Source organism: Suricata suricatta, chromosome 3, assembly GCF_006229205.1.
Source record: "Suricata suricatta isolate VVHF042 chromosome 3, meerkat_22Aug2017_6uvM2_HiC, whole genome shotgun sequence".
Taxonomy (NCBI): Eukaryota; Metazoa; Chordata; class Mammalia; order Carnivora; family Herpestidae; genus Suricata; species Suricata suricatta.
Genome location: NC_043702.1, coordinates 129,009,301 through 129,031,313, shown reverse-complemented (window position 1 = coordinate 129,031,313; position 22,013 = coordinate 129,009,301). Strand labels below are relative to the sequence as shown.

General features: G+C 40.7%; 2 protein-coding genes and 1 long non-coding RNA gene across 6 annotated transcripts in view; 2 read left to right on the top strand and 1 right to left on the bottom strand.

Moving 5' to 3' along the window:
- TDRD5 (tudor domain containing 5) overlaps positions 1–12,672 on the bottom strand; it is an 82,725-nt gene extending 70,053 nt beyond the window's left edge. Inside the window, exons 1-4 of one of the 2 annotated variants that reach the window (XM_029935160.1) lie at positions 12,606–12,672; positions 11,701–11,938; positions 10,387–10,794; positions 8,163–8,356 (exon numbers count right to left, since the gene is read on the bottom strand). In XM_029935160.1, the coding sequence (XP_029791020.1) occupies positions 8,163–8,356; positions 10,387–10,794; positions 11,701–11,932 (834 nt within the window). In that variant the 5' untranslated portion in view covers positions 11,933–11,938; positions 12,606–12,672. Of the gene's footprint in view, positions 1–8,162; positions 8,357–10,134; positions 10,204–10,386; positions 10,795–11,700; positions 11,939–12,605 lie in introns of those variants that run through there. The other variant, XM_029935161.1, reaches the window with a different exon arrangement.
- On the top strand, positions 10,395–11,226 carry LOC115288125. Its single transcript, XR_003906818.1, has 2 exons — positions 10,395–10,657; positions 10,976–11,226. It is a non-coding gene; the product is annotated as an uncharacterized LOC115288125 (long non-coding RNA).
- Positions 11,725–21,554, top strand: LOC115288123 (homeobox protein cut-like 1). 3 transcript variants are annotated; one of them, XM_029935163.1, is made up of 6 exons: positions 11,725–11,827; positions 11,903–12,994; positions 18,931–19,060; positions 19,604–19,633; positions 19,765–19,960; positions 21,122–21,554. In XM_029935163.1, the coding sequence occupies exons 2-5, from the start codon at positions 12,395–12,397 to the stop codon at positions 19,938–19,940; spliced, it is 936 nt and encodes a 311-aa protein (XP_029791023.1). In that variant the 5' UTR covers positions 11,725–11,827; positions 11,903–12,394; the 3' UTR covers positions 19,941–19,960; positions 21,122–21,554. The 3 variants fall into 3 exon arrangements, with proteins under 3 accessions (XP_029791023.1, XP_029791024.1, XP_029791025.1); XM_029935164.1 differs by lacking the exon at positions 19,604–19,633; XM_029935165.1 differs by lacking the exons at positions 18,931–19,060; positions 19,604–19,633; positions 21,122–21,554 and having other exon boundaries at positions 19,765–19,876.
- Positions 21,555–22,013: the final 459 nt, after the last annotated feature.

Genomic DNA, 22,013 nt, shown 5'->3' with positions numbered 1-22,013 from the left:
GTATATCCACACAATGGAATATTATTCAGTGCTGAAAAGAAATGAATTATTAAGCGATGAAAAGACATGAGAGAACCGCAAATTCGTACTATTAAGTGAAAGAAGCCAATATGAGAAGGCAACACTCTGTATGATTCCAACTATATGACGTTCTGGAAAATGGAGACAAAAGATTAGCAATTTCTAAGGAGGAAGAAGTGATGAACATGTGGAGCACAGAGGATTTGGGGGGCAATGCAACTATTCTGTATGATACTACTACAATGGCAGATACATGTCATTACATGTTTGCCAAAACCCATAAAAGTTTACAATACCAAGAGTGATTACGATGTGTTAATAGAAGTTCATCAATTGGAACGTAAGTACCACTCCAGGGCAGAGGCTCATAGCAGAAGAGGTTGTGTGAATGTGGGAGCAGAAGTATTTGTGGACTCTACTTTCTGCTCAATTTTGCTGGAACCTAAAACTGCTCAAAAAAACTTGTTTTTAAAAATTAATCCAAAATAAAGGAGGAAAACACTAGAACAAATAGCAAGATAGCAGATTTAAATTCAATCTAATCTATCAGATTATATAGAAAAGACACAACTATATGTTGCCTATACGAAACCCATATTAAATATTAAGCAAGTAAGTTAAAAGCCAAAGTATATAAAATAGATATACTATGCTAACATTCCATCTTAAGACCGCTGACATGACTATGGTAATTTCAAAGTACACTTCAGAACAAGGAATATTTGATCAATAAGAAGAGTATTTCATAAAACAAATGGGGAAATTCATCAGGAATACTTATCAGTCCTAAAGGTTTATGCACCTAACAGAGATTTAACTTATCTGAACATAAATGGTAAAACAGACAAATCTACAATTCTATTTGAAGATTTCAACCCTGCTCCCTTAGTAATTCAAAAGAAAGTAGGGAAACTTTAGCAAAAATATAGAATTCCTAAATGACCTTACCAATTGGTATGTACAGAACATAACTACCAGATACAGCAGGATGCACATTGTTTTGAAGTGGATATGAAACATCCACCAAGATAAACATATTCTGGACCATATAACATGTCTCAGCCAATTTATAAGAAATGAAATCAGACTATGTTCTCTGAACACATTGGAACTAGAAATCAATAGCATTTCTGAAAAATCCCCAAATATTTGGAAACGAAACAGTATACTTCTAAATAACCCATAAGACAAGAAATCACAATGGAAGTTAGAAAATATTTTCAACTGAATGAAAATACAAAATATCAAAATTTGTGAGATGCAGCTAAAGCAGTAGAGGAAATTCATGGCCTTATATGTTTACATTAGAAAAGAAAAACCAAACTCAATTACCAAAAGCAAGAAAAGAAAAATAACCAAAGATAAATAGAAAGAAGGATATAATAAAGATAAGCAAATAAATGAAATAGAAAAATAACTATCATAAAGCCAAAAGCTCGTTCTTTGAAAAATGATTGGATAAATCTTCAGCTATACTGATCATGAAAAAGAGAGAAAAGATATAAATTATTAATTGCAACAAACTTGACAATTTAGATGAAATGGACAACTCTTGAAAGACATAAAGTACCAAAGTTCATTCAAAAAGAAATGGATAATCTAAATAGCTCTTTATCTGTTAAAGAAACTAAGTCTGTAATTTAAAATACTTCCACAAAGAAAATCCAAGGCCCAGTTTCCATCACTGAATTCTATGAAATATTTTTAAAAACTAATAGAATCTCTTTGAAAAAAAAAAACTTCCCAAACCCTTTCAAGGGGCTGTATTACTAGGATTCTAAAAACAGATAAAACATCCTATGAAAACTGCACAATATACTTTATGAACATAAACACAAAAATCCTAAAGAAGATATTAGAAAATTAAATCCAGCAAGATATAAAGGATAATATATGATGACCAAATGGGATTCACCTAGCAATATAAGGTGTGAACAAAAAACAACAACAAAAAAGAAATCAATGTAATTTATGATATAAACAGATTAGAAAAGCACTACAGAACTCTGACACCAATTACAATGTGTTTGTGGGTTTAGCCCACACTCAAGCAGTTCTCCAACATCGTCAGCTGGGTATCCTGTACTTCAATTCATGTCTAATCTACTTGCCATTACATCAGATTCCATACATTAGGGGCCAAATCCAACAAGACTGTGCCCACCCCCCACTGCAATTCCAAGTCCAGAATCTGTGCTTCTGATCAAGTTACTATAAATCAGAAGTTCCCATGACACCCTCCTTGGATTCTACTGAGTTGCTAAAGCAGCTCACAGAACTCAAATATTTTACTTACTAGATTACTGATTTATTATAAAATAATAGAACTCTACACCCACAGAAACTCAAAATGGATTAAAATCTGAATGTAAGACCTGAAACCATACCACTTCTAAAAGAAAACAGAGATGGCAAGTTCCTTGATATCATTCTTGGCAGTGATTTTTTTGGATTGGACAACAAAAGCAAAAATAAACAGATGGGACTACATCAAACTAGGAGGCTTCTACACAGCAAAGGAAACCATCAACAAAATCAAAAGGCAACCTACTTAAAAAGAGAAAAACTTTAAGTCATATATTTGATAAGGGGTTTAAATCCAAATACATAAAGAACTTACACAACAGCAAGAAAATAATCGAATTTTAAAATGGACACAGGATCTGAATAGACATTTTTCCAAAAAGACATACTGGTAACAGGTACATGAAAAGGTGCTCCACATCACTAATCATCATAAAAATGCAAAGCAAAACCACAATGAAGTATAACCTTACACCTGTTAGAATGGCTATTATCATAAGGACAAGAAATAATAAGTGCTGGTGAGGATACAGAGAAAAAGGAACCCTGGGGCACTTTGACGGAAATGTAAATTGGTGTAGCCACTATGGAAAACATTACAGAGGTTCCTCAAAAAAAACGATACTACTACATACATGACTCAGCAACTCCACCTCTGGGTATTTATCCAAAGGAACTGAAAACACTAGCTCAAAAAAATATCTGAACCCCCATGTTCACTGCAGCATTATTTACAATAGCCAAGACATGGAAACAGCCTAAGCATTCATCAGTGGATGAATGGACAAAGACGGTATGATACACACACACACACACACACACACACACACACACACACACACACTGGATTATTATTGGATTATTATTAAGCCATAAAAAAGCAAGGAAATCCTGCCATTTGTGGCAACCTCAATGGACCTTGAGGGCATTACAGTAAGAAAATAAGCCAGAGAAAGACAACTGTACGATCTCACTTATACACAGAATCTAAAAAAACAAAATAAAAAAATAAAAACTTGAGCTCATAGACATAGAGAACAGATGGATGGTAGCCAGAAGCAGGAGTCTTGGAGTGGGTAAGATAGGTGGAGAGGGTCAAAAGGTATAAAATTCCAGTTATAAAATAATTAAGTCCTGTATAATATGTAATGTATAGCATGGCAACTGTATTTAACACTGTATGTATTAATAAACCTACATAACAAACTATATCATGTAACATATAATTATAGTAATACATATTATATATAATAGTTACTACAGAAAACTGCTAAGAGAGTAAATCTTAAAACATCACAAGGGGCGCCTGAGTGGCTCAGTCGGTTAAGCCTCCGACTTCAGCTCAGGTCAGATCTCGCGTTCGTGGATTCGAGCCCCACGTCAGGCTCTGTGCTGACAGCTAGCTCAGAGCCTGGAGCCTGCTTCCGGTTCTGTGTCTCCTTCTCTCTCTGACCCTCCCCCTCTCATGCTCTGTCTCTGTCTGTATCAAAAATAAAACATTTTAAAATTAAAAAAAAAAATCACAAAAAAATTTTCTGTGTGCTGATGGATCAGTTCACATTATACACATAACAAAGCATCATGTACATCTGAAACTAATATATCAACTGTATCTTAAATTATTTTTAAAAATCAGTTAAAAACTTTTTAAAAATATAACTCAGAAACAGTGAGATGGAGAAGATGCATACAGCCAGGTAAGTGGCATGAGACTCTCCCCCAAAACTCTACTGTTCATCAGCCTAAAAGCTCTCCAAATCCAGTATTTTGGGTTTTTATGGTGGTTTTACTACAACGGCACAACTGATTGAATCACTGGCCCCTTCTTCTCTCAGGAGGTTGGGGTAGGACTGAAAATTCAGACCCTCTAACCACATCGTTTACTCCAAATGGCAACCAGCCCCCATCCTTACGTGCTTTCCAAAGCCACTTCATTAGCAACAAAAGATACTTTTATAGCTCTCTTCACTTCAAAAATTCTAAGAGTTTTAGGAGCTCTGTGCCAGAAATGAAGAAAGGAATATGTTTTTATATAATAAATCACAATAGCACATCCTATAATCCTGTCAATGGATAGAGACTATTTCATCATACATTCATGGAAAAAATTCTCTGAATCTAGGAACAGAAGGAAATTTCCTCAACCTACCATGCAGCATTTATAAAAATGCTAGATTTAACACCACAGTTAATGATGAAAGACAATGTTTTTCCTTGTAGTCAGGAACAAGACAAGAATTTCCATGCCCACCACTTCTATGCATTATTATACTAGAGAACCCAACCTATGAAAGGAAAAAAGGGGGGGCATACAGATTGAAAAGGAAATAAAAGGGTCTACTCCCAGATGGTATGATGGTCTATGCAGAAAATCTCAATTCTATAAAATAGCTACTAGAATGATGTGAACTACAGAATGTACCTTGAGTCAAGGTCACAAGATGCAAGGTCAATATACAAAAATTTTCAATTGATTTTCTATGTATTAATAACAATTAACTAGAAAATAAATTGAAAATACTCTTTATAATGTCCAAAGTATGAAAAATGGAGGGGGTAAAGTTCAGCAAAATATACGCAGGCCTTGAGTACTTAAAACTATAAAAGAGTACTAAAAATTTTTAAACTTAAATGGAGAAATATACGATGCTCATGTATCAGCAGATTCAATACAATTAAGATGTCAATTATCCCCAAACTTACCTCTAGATTCAGTGTAATTCTAATCAAAAATCATAAAAGGCATACTTATTTTTGGTAGAAATTGGCGAGCTGACTTATATCCAATTAAGTTTATATGAAAACGCAAAGAACCTAGAGTAGCCAAAGCAATTTGAAAAAGAACAAAGCCAAAGGACTTAACTACATAATTTCAAAATATTATAGGGTGCCTGGGTGGCTCAGTCACTGGGTGAGCATCCGACATCGGCTCAGGTCATAATCTCATGGTTCATGAGTTTGAGCCCCACGTTGGGCTCTGTGCTGACAACTTGGAGCCTGGAACCTGCTTGCAATTCTGTTTCTCCCACTCTCATCACTCCTCCCCCACTCGCTCTCTGTCTCTGTCTCTCAAAACTAAACACAAAAAAATTAAAAAGAAAGATATTATAAAGCTTTAATAATCAAGAGAGTATGGTATTGGCAAAAAAAACATGTAGATCAATGGACCAGAATGGACAGTTCTAAAAACAGACCTAAACATACAAGTGGTCAATAGATTTGACAGAGGTGCCAAAGTAATAAGGTAGTTCAGTAAGGAAAAGAGTGTTTTTCAAAACATAGTGCTAGAAGAATTAGCATTCCATTGTAAAAATTCTGATCCATACTGGTACCTTACATAAGAATTAACCTGAAATCAATAACAGACCTAAGAACTAAAATCATAAAACTTCTGGAAGAAAACATAGAACATTTCTGTGACTTTGGATTCAACAAAGATTAGGTACGCAAGAATCAAAAGAAAAATACAAATAAATTAGATTTCATCAAAATTAAAGGCTTCTGCTTCAAATAAGACAGAATTAAGGAAATGAGATAAGAACAGACCAGGAAAAAGCATTTGCAAAACATGTCTCTGGTAAAGGACTTGCACCCATTCATATATAAATAATTCTTCCAACTCAATACAAAAGCCGAATTTTTTTTACATTTATATATTTTTGAGGGACAGAGAGTGAACAGGGGAGGGGCAGAGAGAGAAAGAGACACAGAATCCAATGCAGGCTCCAGGATCTGAGCTGTCAGCACAGAGCCCGATGCAGGGCTCAAACCCATGAACTGTGAGATCATGACCTGAGCCAAAGTCGAACGCTCAACCAATTGAGCCACCCAGGCACCCCCAAAAGTCAATTTTTAAGAACAAGCAAAGAATGGGAAGAGACACTTAAGGAAAATTTACAAATGGCAAATATGCATATGAAAAGATGCCCAATATTATTCATCATTAGAGAAATTTCGAACGCCATCATAATGAAATACCACTAATTAAAAAAAATTTTTTTAATGTTTATTCATTTTTGAGAGAGAAACAGAGCATGAGTTGGGGAGGGACAGAGAAAGAGAGACACAAACAGAATCTGAAGCAGGCTCCGGGCTTTGAGCTGTCAGCACAGAGCTCAGTGTGGGACTCAAATCCATGAACCATGAGATCATCACCTAAGACAAAGTCGGACACTTAACCGACTGAGCCACCCAGGTGCCCCATGACAAGTAATTTTTTAAATGGACAATACCAAATGTTAGCAAAGATGCAGCTAGAACTCTCATACCTAGTTTACAGGAATGTGAAATCACATAGCCACTCTAGAAAACAAGTTTGACCATATCTTATAAAATTAAACACACACTTACTAAATGATACAACAATCCTACTCCTAGGTATTTACTCAAGAGAAGTTCACGATCAAAGTGTATGCAAATGTTCATAGCGGCTTTATTTATAAAAATACCCAAAGCAGGAAACAACCCAAATGTCACCTAATGGGAACAGATAACATATTGAGATAGATCAATACAGTGGAATAATATGCAACAAAAAAAAGTAACAAATTACTGACATGTAATGATGAATCTCAAAAGTATCATAGTAGGTTAAAGAAGCTATTCACAAAGGCTAGATGTTATTTAATTCCATTTATATGAAATTCTTGAAAAGTCAAACTTACAGAAAGCAGTGGTATTTATCTCTGTGCCTACAGCTGGGGAAAAAGATCAACTACAAAGTAGCATAATGGAAAATTTTGAGAATGATGGAAATGTTTGGTCTCTTGATTTTGATGATTATGCAATGAGATAAATTTGTCAAAACTCAAACTGTACATTTTAAAAGGGTAAACTGTATTTATGCTACTAAAGCTATTGTTTTTTTAAGCTATAGAAATAAGGCACTTCTCTATCTTGAATTTAATTTCCATGTGTTTCTTCTAAGCTCTGCTAAAGTTGTCATCTTGCTAATTTAACCAGGCTTTTTGTTGGTTATATTCTAGTAGCTTTTGTTCAAATCTCCTTCAGCATACACACAGTCAGAAAAGTACCAGGACTGTAGTGTTCCGGGCCAGCCACTCAGGTGAAGATATTCACAAGAGAAGTTGAAGTAGGCTCCTACGACTTTGGTGAGAAGCTGGAACTAGAGACAGCTACAAAAGGTACACGTATTCCTCGCTTTTCACAAGTTCATACTACGCCCTTTTGCTTTTATGAAAGATCTAGGGTTAGTTCTCATTTTTGCTAACCCAAAGAAACCTAAAGAGGTTTTTCTCTTTTACCAATAAAGGCCAAAACCAAAACCAGCATCCAACAATCGTTCTGCAGTGAGTGGACATGGGGGCAGCGTGCACTCTGAGCAGCCAGAGTGACCTCACCAGCCTCCTTCCCCAAGACCACAGTCAGCATCAAACCACCATAGGTTTGAATTGTGCTTTAGCCTCATTTATTTTGTGCATCCATTAGCAAGATGTGTCTTAAGGTATAAAACCCATTAGCCAAATGTGTCATAAGGTATCAGAAAAGCCTGAGAGAGGTTATTTGGGGGTCTAAGAATGCTCAAAATTTTTTCTATATAAATTAATGGTAATTGTTTCTTTGCTTTACACAGTTTCAACTCACAAAAGTTTTCATAGAACAATCTACTTTCGAATAATAAAGGAAGCCTGTAACAGAAACCATGGGAGTTGATAAAATGTACTCTTTTCTCACTGCCACGTCTTAGTAGTTAATAATGCACACAACCATAGAAAATGCTCAAGTTAAATCTGAAATTTCTGTCTGATCTAAGTATTACCCACTAAATTTAAAACACATTTTTGGTTTATTTATACCTCCAAAGTCTTATATCTCACCTGGTTTAATTTTTCAGTGTGATTCAGCCTTGAAGTCTCTACCACATCTGACTTAAAAGTTTTTTCTGCATTCAGTATTTGCTTCGGTGGTTCCAAGTTTGAAGTGGGTTGAGAAAAGCGAACCTTTCGGACTGGCGAGACTGTGGGGTAGGACCCTTGTTTCATTCTATAAGGCTGGGTAAACATTTTATCTCCTTTTGTAAATAAAAGAAGAGCAAAGAAAAGTTATCACTAACAATTTATACTTTATTTTCTGGTGATTCTATATAGAGACTACTTAACTGTTTTCAACTTAGAAATAACAATTATGGAAAGTAAACTTACTTTCTCATATTGCCAAATAAAATTTACATACAATGGAGATTAGTCATCTATAAAAAAACAACAAAGGATCATATGTGTGTTATTGAAAAGGTTGGGGCTATCTAAAAACTCCAGTTAAGATCACCTGAATATAATTACAGAGAGGCAGGTTTCAATAGGTATAAACCTAAGAACCTGCTTTAGGAGGCCAAAAAGTCTCCAGCTAACGAGTCTGCTTAACTATGCTTCTCAAAAACAAAAACAAAACAAACAAACAAAAAAAACTATGCTTCTCAAACTGAATAATCACCTCGTAGTATGGGAGCAGGAAAGGGGGATAAAAAGCTACAGAATAAAGGATATTATTCTAGAGTACAGACTTTTTTCTTGAAGATTTATAGAGAGGAAAATACCACTGGTGAGATATATGCTGATGTACAAGACACAAATGATCAATCACTAGACCTTACTGCAGCCCTTTACGTAAGATCAAGCTTCCCCCGCCCTCCACACAAAAAAATTATTTCCAAGATATCTTGATGATAGACAGAAGGGTCCACAGATGAGAAACATGAATAATCCAATTACTGGGAAGAAAGATCACTCCCTCCATTCGATAAGTTGGCAAGCTGCTTTATACACATTAACTGTTGTACCTTTAACAGCATGGGTTTGCTTCCCCAAGTTCAAGCAACTCAAGAATAATGACACTGGTGATGACTGAGGGTGAGATTCAAAACACTCATTGTCCCCTGCAGTCTTCCCTGACCAGAGCAAGTAAACCCCGTAGGGTATCTTCATCAAATTATGTTTCCTACCACAGTTTAAGTATTGGTTTCTAAACTGGGGACATTCTCATGGTTTAACCTATATTAATCTAAATACAGATTTCAGAGAAAAAGAAAAATCACTGAAATAGGCATAGAGATTCCCAAAATAGGCTCAGTGTATAGATCCTGTGTTGTCAAGGGTCTAGTGAGGCACGATACAAATGATCACATTGGTCTTCTGAGACTTTGAGAGCATGATTTGCAGATGAAAGGTACAGCATAGGGTTCATGGTATCGTAATAGCTTGTATGACAGGCGGTAACTACGCTGTGGTGAGCACAGCATAATGTACAAAGGTGTCGAAATCACTGCTGCACACTTGAAACTAATGTAACATTGTGTGTCAACTAGACTACTGTATATGTACACAGTAGTGTGTGTGTATGTGTATATACATAAACATATAAACAAAAACAAGAGGCACTGGGTAAGAAAAGCACTGCCTGAATAGTATTAAGAGCTGCGTTTCTAACCCTGGCTGTAACACCTTTCTAGCCATATGACTTTGCAAAAATCATTTAAGTTTCCTGAGCTTTGTTCTCCTTATCCCTAAGATAGGGTCATTTACCCTTCTTTGGTGTGGCCAGGAGAATCCAAGGTAAAATGCTATATAAAATGGTCATCATCACATTATATGAATTACTGTAGTGCCTCCTAGGATACTGAACATCAGCGCCAGCCAAACTCAGATGGCAAATACTACTAACTAGTATTATTTTTAAACTTTTCATTGTCCCTATCTTCCTTACACGAACACACGTGACTAATGTTCGCTTACAGTATTCCAGAGAAAGCAGATCTTGTATTTTTATAAGAGCTACCACTTATTGTAACCTTACTAAATGCCAGGCATTTTTCAGACGTCATCTCATTTCATCCTCAGCACTACTCCAAGAGGCAAGGATGATTATTCCTATTCCAGAGATGAGGAAACTCACTCAACCAGCAAGCGGTAGAACCAAGATGCAACTTTGACAAACCCTGGGAGCTCAGGCATTACGTTCCTCTCTATCTGCCATGTCTCCATGACTCCTTCAAAATCTGCTAGCCCACAATTACTAGTTACTAAGCACTCATGCTAACACGCTTACCTGCGGGCCATGCTCTCTGCTTTTCCTCTGATATGCTCTTCCTTAGCATCAACAAAGACCCTGCTCTGGTCTGCTCTACAGAAATGACATCCGAAGCAGCATTAAGTACTTCGAACATAGAGAGGAATCCATACTGCGAATACTGAAATGAACGTCCAAATCGCCTGACAAATGCCTTTTCAAAGTCAGAAAGGAGAACAGGAGATAACGCCAAGAGGTCTTTCAACTCACTCTTCACAACAGCTGGAAGAATCGGGGGCACCCTTCCCCGGTAAGGTACTCGCCGATGGGGGCTCGGCCCAGAGCAAATACTGGCCCTTCCCCTTGGCATGAAATTTCGAACCTTGGGGTTGCTCCTCTGTTTTGCAACTAAACTTGCTATTCCTTTGGTGGATTCATCTGGAATGGCTAAGGAGGTGTGGAAAAAAAGAAATCATAGTTAGATGGAAATGTACTCCTTTCTCTACCCTTGCATCTGTGCTTATACAAGTTTAACTGTCCAAGGAGCTGTGTATCTAGGTAGCACAATAAACATGAACCCTTGGTTCCTCCATTTCTTTTACTTTTTTTTTCATTTCTTTTACTTTAGATAACCACTTGTTAGCTCCTCTATCAGAAGATGAAGACAGAAAGATCAAGACCATTATTTATCATTACTGCTGACTCCTGAAATATCTGAAACTCTCAAGATGAACAAACTTCCCTGCAATGTTTCTTGTGTGTGTGTGCTCCATGAAATTTAAAACATGATTTCATAGTTAAAAAGTCCCATTGTTACACTTCTCCCAATTTTTCTGAAATCACACGTAGATCCTGTGAATAAACGTTTTCTTGATTTTGCTAAAGCTTTAACTCTGCCCACAACTTCAAAGGTAACCACGAACCCTCTCCTCCTCAAAGAATTAAAATCCTCTGCCTGGGGGCACCTGGGTGGCTCAGCTGGTTAACCTAGGGACTTCAGCTTAGGTCATAATCTCACGGATTGTGTGTTCAAGCCCCACATCTGGCTTGGTGCTGACAGCTCAGAGCCTGGAGCCTGCTTCTCTGCCCCTTCCCTGCTCTCTCCTTCAAAAATAAACAAACATTAAAAAAAATTTTTTTTAATCCCCTGCCTAGGATGCAGGATAATTGCTACAATTCTTTTTTAAGTTTTTAATTCGTTAACATACAGGGTTATATTAGTTTCAGGTGTACAATGAAATTCAACAATTCCATACATCCCCTGGTGTACACCTTAATCCCCATCGTCTATTTACGAGAACAATGCTTTACTAATCACTACGTAGTTTATAGACCTTCAAATCCTAAGCTTACCTTTCAGTATTACAGTACCATCCCCACAGGGGGAGACAGTGACAACATCAGGCATGTCCAGCACCAGCTCCATTGTGGACCGATACCCAAGAAGTCGGAGTGGTAAATGGCTGCCAACCATCAAAAGGTACTCCTTTTCCAACTGCTGTGGGGTCAAACCATCTTTGGTGGAAATGAGAAGTGACCTTATTTCTTTCCTCAGGCATTCCTGTATACGGTCTTGTTCAGACATTGCACCCTACCGGATTTAACATAAAAACATGGCTCATCAGGAAGAGCAGGCAAACCCAAGACGCCGAGAGGGGAGAGTTTAAAAGGATCAATAGTGGAATATAAACAATTGACGTGAGGGTTCTAAAGGTGATAAAGCAGAAGCAAAATCGTGACGGCTCTCTGAAAGTCGGCGTCTCACACAATTCAAACTCTCTCAACCTGTGTCGATTCACCTGCACGAGTATGGAGAAATCACAGCCCCTGGCTAATGTGTGGGAAGTCCAAGTTTCTGGCTCGGCTTCGCTGAAGTCCGGCTAAGGGTTTGTCTGGAGTCTCTACACCGCAAACTTCGCATCGGACGGGATCTCTCATCGACGCCGGGAAAAGGCCCGGGAAGCAGGCAAACGCAATACCGCCTTCCCCGACGCTGGGAGACGCTGGGAGAGGGCTCCGGGTAAAGACGCTCGCACCAGCACACCCGATGCGGCCCAGCCCGACGGGTAGGCTGCCCGCTTCCTCTCACCCAAGTCAACGACCCCATCGGAGCCCGGAAGAAGGGTCCCCCGCCCGCCCCAACGTCCCTCCCTGCCCCCAGGCGGAACGGGAAGCTGTCCTTCCCTCCACCGCGGGACTGCTCACGCCGCGGGGTGGAGGACAGGCGGGAGGAAGGCAGGGGGAGCGCCGCCCCTCACCCGTGCCGCCCACGGTGCGGGCGCTGCCGTTGCGGGGCCCGGAGAGTCAGAGGCGCTCTCACGCCCGGCCGCCTCGGGGAAGCGCCGAGGTGTCCGCGCGCCTGCGCACCAGGGCCCGAGGGCGGGAGGTGTGCGACCGGCGCAGCGTTCCAGCCCCGAGGGCGCGCGGCTGCGGGGCGGTTGGGCCGGGCCGGCCGCCCAGGGGTCCCACGCTACGCTCTCGGCCAGCGTCGGTTCCCTCGGGGGTATCGCCGGCGCCTACCTCGTCCAGGGTGGCAGGGAGACGCGAGGTGGTGCCGCGGCTCGACGACCTCTCCGACCAGATCCCTGGCCCGGCAGGGGCAAGTGCAGCGGGCCGTCCCGCCCTAGGGACAGGCAGATGGGAGGAGGTAGAGGGGGCCTCGAGGTTCTTGACTCGGGTGTGCCTCAGAATCACCGGTGGGGCTTGTTTAAGGGGAAAAAAAGATACCCGGGTCTGATCAACAGGGGGAAATTACAGGCAATTCTGAAGCTTGGTGTTGAATTCCTGCAGAGCTAGATGCAATTTGGGCTCCAGGAAGAGAGGAATGGGTGGGGCGCGGAGAGCTTCTCGAATGAGTGTGAAGAACCTTCCAGGTGCCATTGGAGACAAACGAGCTCGGAAACTGAAAAAAAAAAAAAGTATTTGGATAAATAACCTGGGGATGTGTTAACTGGATAGGTGGAATGAGCCAGATTTCTAAGGTCCTTGAAAACTAGAAAACAGTTTAAGAGGTGCAGAATAGAGAGGCACCGAATAGAAGACCCTTACTTTAAGATGTACACTCTGAAAAAGGAAAAGGCAAACCAAAACATAACTGAGGAATTTGAATTAAGAAGGAAAGCTGTGCACACACATCTACTTTATTTTCCACCTAAAATTCCATGACCTGTTAAATCCAAAAAAGCTTTGGGAACAAAATGTTCCATCAATGAGCCAGGAAATTGAGGAATCCCTGAACGGAAAATAGAAAAGATTTTCGGGCTGGTTTATAGCCAAATGGACAAGGCTAAATAGCAAATTAACAAAAAGGAAATGATAAGTGAACGTGGATCTAGACATTCCAACATCCCAATGACAAATGTTACAGAAGCAACAGAAAGAATGGTGGTGAAGTTTGGGAGTTAAAAAAAGATGTGAAGAAAAACACAATTTTCAGATTAAAAGAGCCCAGTGACTCCGTAGAATAACTAAGGAAAAAAGATCCCATCCTAAACAAACCTGAAAGAAAGGGAATCAAGAGGTTTTTCTTTTTTTTAAGTCTGTTTATTTTGAAAGAGAATGGGAAGGGCTGAGAGGGAGAGAGAAAGAATCCCAAGCAGGCTCTCTATACCTTCAGTACAGAGCCGCATGTGGGGCTCGAACTCACAAACCATGGGATCATGACCCAAGCCAAAACCTACTGAGCCACCCAGGCACCCAAGGGGTTTTATACAGAGAAAGAGTTTAAAAAGCAATGGACATTAGATGACTACTGGATTTCTCAGTATCTTCAAAGCTGAAACAAATCCTTTACCCAGCTAACCTAGCATTAAGTGGGGGGGGGGGGGTTCAGACATGTAAGATTCAGAAACCTTATCTCACTAAGTAACTTGAGAATGACTCCTGCAAAAGGAACAATGAATTGAAAAAACATTATCCTAGATTCTCATCCCCAATGATCTAAGATAACAGCTACCATACACTGAGCACTTATAAGATGCTCTTTTATGCAGATTATCTAATTTTCTCCCCAGTTACTCTGAAGTACAATTATGATCCCCACATGAAAGTGAAGAAACAGATATACAGACATGTACAAAGATAGAACAAAGAGTGATACAAAAAAAACATAAAACTTACGACTGAATCTAGAAACGTTAAGAAGAGGTTTTCAGAAAGCGATTCTGGAGCTAAATCCCAGATCAGTAACTGCAAACCAAGTGTCAGGGGCTGTTTGAGTTACTTCAGGAAGGAGACCCCTTCGGAAGAGTAGCTACAATTGGAGTTCTCACATGCTTGGGTTTAAGGTAACGCACAGCTGTTCTCTAGGACCCAAAAGTCTTTTGTGGTGGCTCGCCTGGGAAGTGAACGGGAATGAGCTGGGAGGAATCACAAAGGCATCTTCCATGTCTTTGATGGTGACACACGCCTCTACAATTCTCCAGATATGCTTTTGATGTATTACTGTGGCACTCGGCATTTTCTACCAGAATAGCCCTTACTCAATGAGTGAATGCACCAATGCAGAAATTCTGTCACTGAGATTCCTATTCCAGATTTTCACTTGGCAAGCAGGGTGCGTACCACAAGATGAACTCACAGTCCCACTAGCCCTATCCAAAGGTGACCGTGGGCCAGAATTCACTTATTACCGAACCCCTTTACACTAAGAATGTGAATGGCAAACAGTGACTTTTTGGGTCCCAGAAATTAGAGTTAGTTTAGCATTAGTGATAGTCACTGAAAAATGTAGGTCCTTTTCTTCAGAGCAGTTACCCTAAAAGGGATGAAGGTTTGCAGCACTTAGGTACAGCAGCATCCTTCTTTAAGAATAGTTGGTCTATATCCAAGAGACTCTGGGTCTGGGTCTGGATTTAGTTTGAGGAACAGGGTGACAAGCCAGGTCTCTCATGAGACGCCTCTATTCCCTAGACTTACAATGGTGTTTTGCTGGTTTGTTTCCTTTTGTTGTTACACAAATCAAAAAGACTCGGTGAGTTGTTTTTTGAGTTCATTCCTTGGGACCCCACCATTAACGACAACCAGAGAGTTCTGTGAGTTAGACCAGTGTGTTTCTCCGCCCTGCTACCTATTACGATGATCAGTTAATTCTGGTAATTAACTGTCTCCAGCTGGTCTCCTCCCATCCCTGCTAGCATCTGGGAGTGTATTTCAATTGCAGCTGCTCCTACCAGCAATTATGCCTTAGAAAACGGCCAGGAAAGAGTTTTTGTGTTTTGCTACAGCTCCTGAAGCTTTAATATATGCCTCAGGACAAGAATGAGAGGGTCTTTAGATAAATAGAAGAGGGAGTGGGTGAGTTCAAGCTCATGATTGAACCAATATAGCGTTCCTGCCTCCCAGTGTTTTTTAACGTTATGCCTAACGTGGGACCATTTGATGGTATTGTTTAATTTTGCTTCCCACAGCAGTTACACCAACCTCTGCCATCCCTCCTACACTTTTTACTCACTCCTGCCTCACCACTGCAAATTGACTTTGCTTGGACTCCCAGAGAAAAGGGAGGCTCTCATGCATGAACCTCCTCAGCTTCCAACCCAGAAGCCACTCAACTAGCCCCTCTCTCAGCTTTCCTCCAGGTCTCAGCAGGCGAGGGGCTGGCCATCTGTCTTACACATCCATCCTACTCTTGAGTCTATCCCCCCAACTCCTCTGGGACCATGACCTTTGGCTATTATTACACAGTCCTGTGTATTCAACATCTCTTTATAGGCTCCTTTCCTATAATATAAATTATGCGCTAATCCTTTTACTCTTACACAACACGAACACACACAGGGAGTGGGAGAGGTAAAAATACACTTTTGACCTATGTACCTTGGTGGTCATTCCTGTGTGGCCAAATCCTTGAATAAACAGTCCATGCTCACTTTCCCCCCACTTTTTCATCCACCATTTACTACTCAATCCAAAGCAAGGAGCCTGCTATTCTGGACAGCTTTCTTAAGCTACTTTTACCAAAATCACCAATGACAAATCTTGTAATTGACACAGCTTAAGGACTTTTCAATCTTCTCATCTTAGATGATCTCAAATGTTTGTTTTCGGTGTCCCGTCCTTTTCTTAAAATCTCTCCTTCATGGGTTTCTATGCTGCTGCACCAGGCTTGACTCCTAGCTTTCTGTTTTATTTCCTATTTCTGATATAAAATGCCCACTTACCCCTAGGGTTTGTCCTTGGTCCTTCTCCTTTTTGCTCTTCCCCCTCTTCCTAAGTGACTTTTCTCTCTCTCATGGTTTCCACTTTAGGGGGTGCACTCCGTAAAAGATGTTCATTAAGCAACAAATGTCCTTTTAGCTCCTATTACTTTCCAGTCCTATTTCTTTCCAGGCAGTGTTCTAGAAGATGGAACTAACACAGCAAAATAAAGTGCCGGTTCTCCTGGACCTTAACAAGGACAAGCAAAAGGCAGATAAATATGTAATATCAAGTAATGATAATTGCTTAAGGGCGTGAGAAGAGGCTGCTTTAAATGGGGTATTTAGAAAATTATGTTCTGTTTGGTTCACTACATGTGGTTCCGGAGCAGCAGCGTAACCTGAAAACTTGTTAGCAATGCCAATTCTCAGGCCACACCCCAGACCTGCTGAATCAGAAACAGCGGCGGGGTTGGGGTGGAGGGTCCAGCAATGTGTTTTAATAAGCCGTCCAAGTGATTCTGATGCGTGCAAAGTGGGAACCTCCACCCGAGAGCAGTGTCCCACCGCACGTGCCATAAATACATTACAGATGTCCAGGCTAATACTGATTTTCCCAGCCCAGTGGGGCAGCTTCGGGGTCAGGAATGCAGGTGCCAGGATTCCTCCACCCAGACTTTTCAGAGGCAAGCAAGTGGGGTCGGCTGCAATGTCCCCGGGCCCCCAGGTAGTAACGTACAGGACGTTCAACACTCACTGACAGACTCAAGAAAGGCGCGGAAGGTTCAACTGCTTCAGGGCCATCCTGCGGTATCAAGTTCCCAACGAACGCAAAGAGTCTGCGCAGCACGAAGGTAGGCCCGCGAGAGGGGCGAGGGCGGGGCTCCTGCCGGCCCTTGTGGGGAGCCTGGGGCAGCCTCCGCTCTAGCTGCGCCTTGAACGCCCTTAGTAATGTGTCTCGTCCTTCAGGTTTCATCGTGATTCTGAAATAGTCCTTAGGGGAAAGGTTGATTGGATTTGAAATCCATTTGCATCATCACAAAATTACATTTGTTGATGAAAGAAAAGATACTTGACTCTTCAACTGTTAGGTAAATGTTTAAGTGATCGTAAAAATAGTTTTTCAGGGGCACCTGGGTGGCTCAGTCGGTTGAGCATCTGGCTTTGGCTCAGGTCATGATCTCTCGATTTCTGAGTTCGAGCCCCGCGTCAGGCTCTGTGCTAACAGCTAGCTCAGAGCCTGGAGCCTGTCTTCAGATTCTGTGTCTCCCTCTTCTCTGACCCTCCCCTGCTTCTCATCAATGGTAACAAAAACTTTAAAAGCTTATTAAAAAGATTTGATTAAAAATTTTATGTAACAATTTTGAACAATTTGTGGAAGCAAGCTCACGATTCCTTTTTTCCTCATTTTAAGTGTTTAATTTTTTTTGATAAAGTGTCACTGACATATAACATGGTTTTAGGTATAAAACATGTTTTGATACTTGTATATATTCCACCTGAGCACCACAAGAGTTAACATCCATCCCCATGCATAGTTTAGAAAAAAATTTTTTTTCTTGTAATGAGGACTTGTAAGATCTACTCTTATGAAATATAGTACTATTAACTACAGTCACCATGCTGTACTACATATCTCCATTATTTATTTTGTGACTGGAAGTTTGGGACTTTCTACTCCCTTCACACATTTCAAGATTGTATTTTAAGATCAAAAACATTTTGGGGCACCTGGGTGGCTCAGTTGGTTAAGCGTCTGACTTCGGCTCAGGTCATGATCTCTTGGTTCGTGAGTTCCAGCCCTGCATCGGTCTCTGTGCTGACAGCTTGGAGCCTGGAGCCTGCTTCAGATGCAGTGTCTTCCCCTCTCTCTCTGTTCCTCCCCTGCTTACGCTCTCTCTCAAAAACAAAGACTTAAAATTTTTGTTTAATTGAAAATATTTTATCAGGGAACACCTGGGTGGCTCAGTAATTTAAGCATCTCTTGATTTTGGCTCAGGTCATGATCTCACAGTGAGTTCATGCCCCAGGTTGGGCTCTGTGCTAACAGTGCAGAACCTGCTTGGGATTCTCTGTCTCTCCCTCTCTCTCTGCTCCTCCATGGCTCATGCTTTTACTCTTTGTCTCTCAAACATAAATAAACATTTTTTTAAGTAATTTAAAAAATATTTTATTAGTATACAAATCTTCTGATATTGAATCCCTAATACTTTTCATTTTCTTTTTACCATGATTATATATCAAAGATATAATTTTATCACCAAGCCCTTTATAAATACCTTGAAATCCTTTTGTTTGCCCTAGTATGCTACTCAAATTTTCTATATGTGCCATAAGGGGCAAAGATTGGAAGCACTGCTCTAGGATCTCAAGATCTCTGTCTCACACTCTCCCTCTTTCTCTCTTCCTCCCCCTCCATCCCCTCCATAACCCAATACTGAAACAGGTAACACACAAAATAGCATCTTCAGGGTCACACAAGTCACCAGAAATAGGAAATGAATCATCTGCAATAGGAACAAGTTCTAGAATTGGAAGTATAATGGAACCAAAGATGCTCATGATCACTTTTCCAGGTACTCTGTTCTCTTTCAGTGGTTCTCTGTCTTCCCTCTCACTTGGCAGTTGGGGATACCTCCTGATTTGGGATGGAAGATTACCTACAATTAAGAAAAAGCCTTGGGGTACCGGAGTGGCTCAGCTGGTTAAGTGTCTGCCTCTTAGTTTCCACTCAGGGAACCCACTCATGATCTCGGGGTTTGTGGGATCAGGCCCCACATCAGGCTCTGCAGCACAGAGCCTCATTGGGATTCTCTCTCTCCTCCTCTCTCTGCCCCTCCTTCTCCTTCTCCCTCTCTCAAAAAAAAAAGGAACAGCCTTACCCCAGGCTATGCTTCCATCATAACTTTATTACACCTGTTTATATACCAGTTTCTCCCCGTTAGACTATGAGTTCCTCAAGGGCATGCACCATATCTCATCTTTACATCCTCTGAGGTAAGCAGTGCCAAACACACAGTAGGTGCTCACTAAGCATCTGTGAAGTAGATTCGCGAAAGACAAGTCAGGTCAGTCTTACCTCACCGCTGGGCCTAACAAGCTGACAACTGCATCCCCAGGCGAAGAAGGTGAGCACACAGATGTTCCAGGTCAGTATAGTTAGGAGAAACGGGTCTGCTGGAGATGCCTATGGTTGTGACCAACTACTCAGCCTGTAGAGGTCAAAATATCCACCTTTCTCAAGTCTTCTATCTCCTCACTGCCTCCCTCATTAATGCAGGCGGTCACCAAATTCTGTTGATTCTCCACCTGAGAAGCAGCTCCTGCCTCCTGGCCATCCCAGAGCAGCCCGGGTCCAGCTCTCAACAGCACCACTTTTCTAGACGTCTGCTATGCCCACCTGGTTGGCCTCTCTGCCGTCTACAAATTGAGAAAGTCAAATTTAAGCCCCTCTAGTCTCCTCCAGCTCTAAAACGGTAAGATTTGCAATTTTATCTAGTGACAATGAAGTCCAGATTCTCTATTAAATTATTCATATAAATCAATATTCACTCCATTTATCCAAATGGGTATAAAATTTCAAAACACTAAATAGGAGTAAGTATAATAATTTAGAAAGCCTTGAACTCATCCATGACCTTTGACTTTTGATCTTGGAAACAAACTCAAAAGTCAACAACTGTAATTGGTCCTCCCTTCCTAGTAAACCCTTACAGATGCCAGTCTCATAACAAATCCAAACAAGGAGCAAAGTATTAAGAGTACAAAAATGTGCACATATACTTTCAACAAAGGGATGAACATTACTTTCAATTAAAAAGGAATCTAGAAGGAAAACAGCAACATCCTTGTAAGTACAGCCAGCCAGAGATGCATTCCACTACCTCAGCGCTCCCCAACCCCCCACCTTTCAGAGATGCTGGGCTGACCTTTCTACCATGCAAGGTGACGCCCTTTCTTAGCTATTGTCATTGCCACCCATAATCCCAACAGCCTTGTGTCATGAGCAGGTGCTTTATTACTGTTACATGTGGATACAGAAAATGAAATACAGATCATGTAACTTCTCCATGGTCCCCACAGCAAAGGAGATTGAAAACAGGCACACAACATGGGCTCCAATGCCAACTAGGGCCTTTTCGCATCAATTTTTCTCCTGCAAGAAATCCCTCTATCTCGTTGGCAGACAGGGTGCAATTGTAGATTATCATTTGGCCAGAAAGCCTGCCAATTCCTGGAGTAAAAAATTGAGGGTCAAGTTTATTTTAAGACTCTCTAGCTAGGACCCCAGATCCAATTAATTCATAACAGAATCAAAGGCTGAGAAGAAAAATAAATACTACAATCAGTTTCAGGCTTTTCTGAACAGGAAAATCTCTAGAGGATGATAAACTGTGTTTAACAGCAACTATTAATTTGAGTGCATATTAGGTAATCATGATACTCTTCCTTCTATGGACCAAATGAAGCTTCAGAATTTTTCTCAGTGTCCTGCTCTAGGCAGGAACTATAAATTGAGGCAAGCACTTGAAAGAAACATTTGCCTCCCTTATGTAACCCATGCAAGAATCAGGGTTAGAGAGTAAAAACCAAATCTATTTAAATTATTATTAATCTTTTCATTATTTTATTCCCAGTGACCTAACTTAGAATATATGGAAGAAAGACTGGAGTGGTTCTTTCAGAACCATGTGAGTTCCTTCGGGTCTGCTTTCTTTAATAAGGTTTTTGACAGGAAAACCCGTGTAAACTTAATATTGAAAAATAAAATAAACGAAAATTATTTCTGCCATCATGATCTGTGGTATTGGAGCAGAATCCTCAATCTTGAGTTTGAAGTGTTACCCATTCATTGAGCAAGGAATGATTAATAGAGAGTAAAAGAGAAATAAATCTATTCAATACTTAAAGTTCCCCAGAAGTGAGTGGTGCAGCTCCCCGTTTGCTGCTGGATGCAGCATGGCCAAAGAACCTGGAGAAGTGGCAGTCCTACCTTCAAGGAAGCATGGGAACAGAGCCTAGCAAAGGACAAAAGCAGCCCTAAAAGACCAAAAAAAAAAAAAAAAAAAAGAATCAGATCCCTTCCCTTCTTTGATTCTTCAAGAAGCATTACATCATCAACAGGCTTAAGCATTAGTAAGCACAATAAGTTAATAAATATAAATGTAAACGAGAGAGACAGAGAGGCAGAAAGAGAAAGGGGACTAGGAGTTTTTCTGATCCCCCACTTTTTGAAATGTGGATCCTCCCCCAAAGTAGTCCGACAACACTAATACCACTTTTAGAGCACCTGCAGAAAGAGTAGGGCCAGGATATAAATAAATGAGGGGCAGAGAGGAAAGGTGCCCTCGGGAAACCTCCACGGGGGAAGGGGGCGCTTGGGGAGAAGTTTCTAGTTTTACCTTAGGGTTACCCTAATTCGAGGACCTATCCTGTTCCTTTAAGCTGTCTAGCGCTCCTCGCGGATCGCGGCCCCAGTTCCTACTAGGCGCACAAAAGCGGCGCAGAGCGCCATCGGCCCTTCGGCGA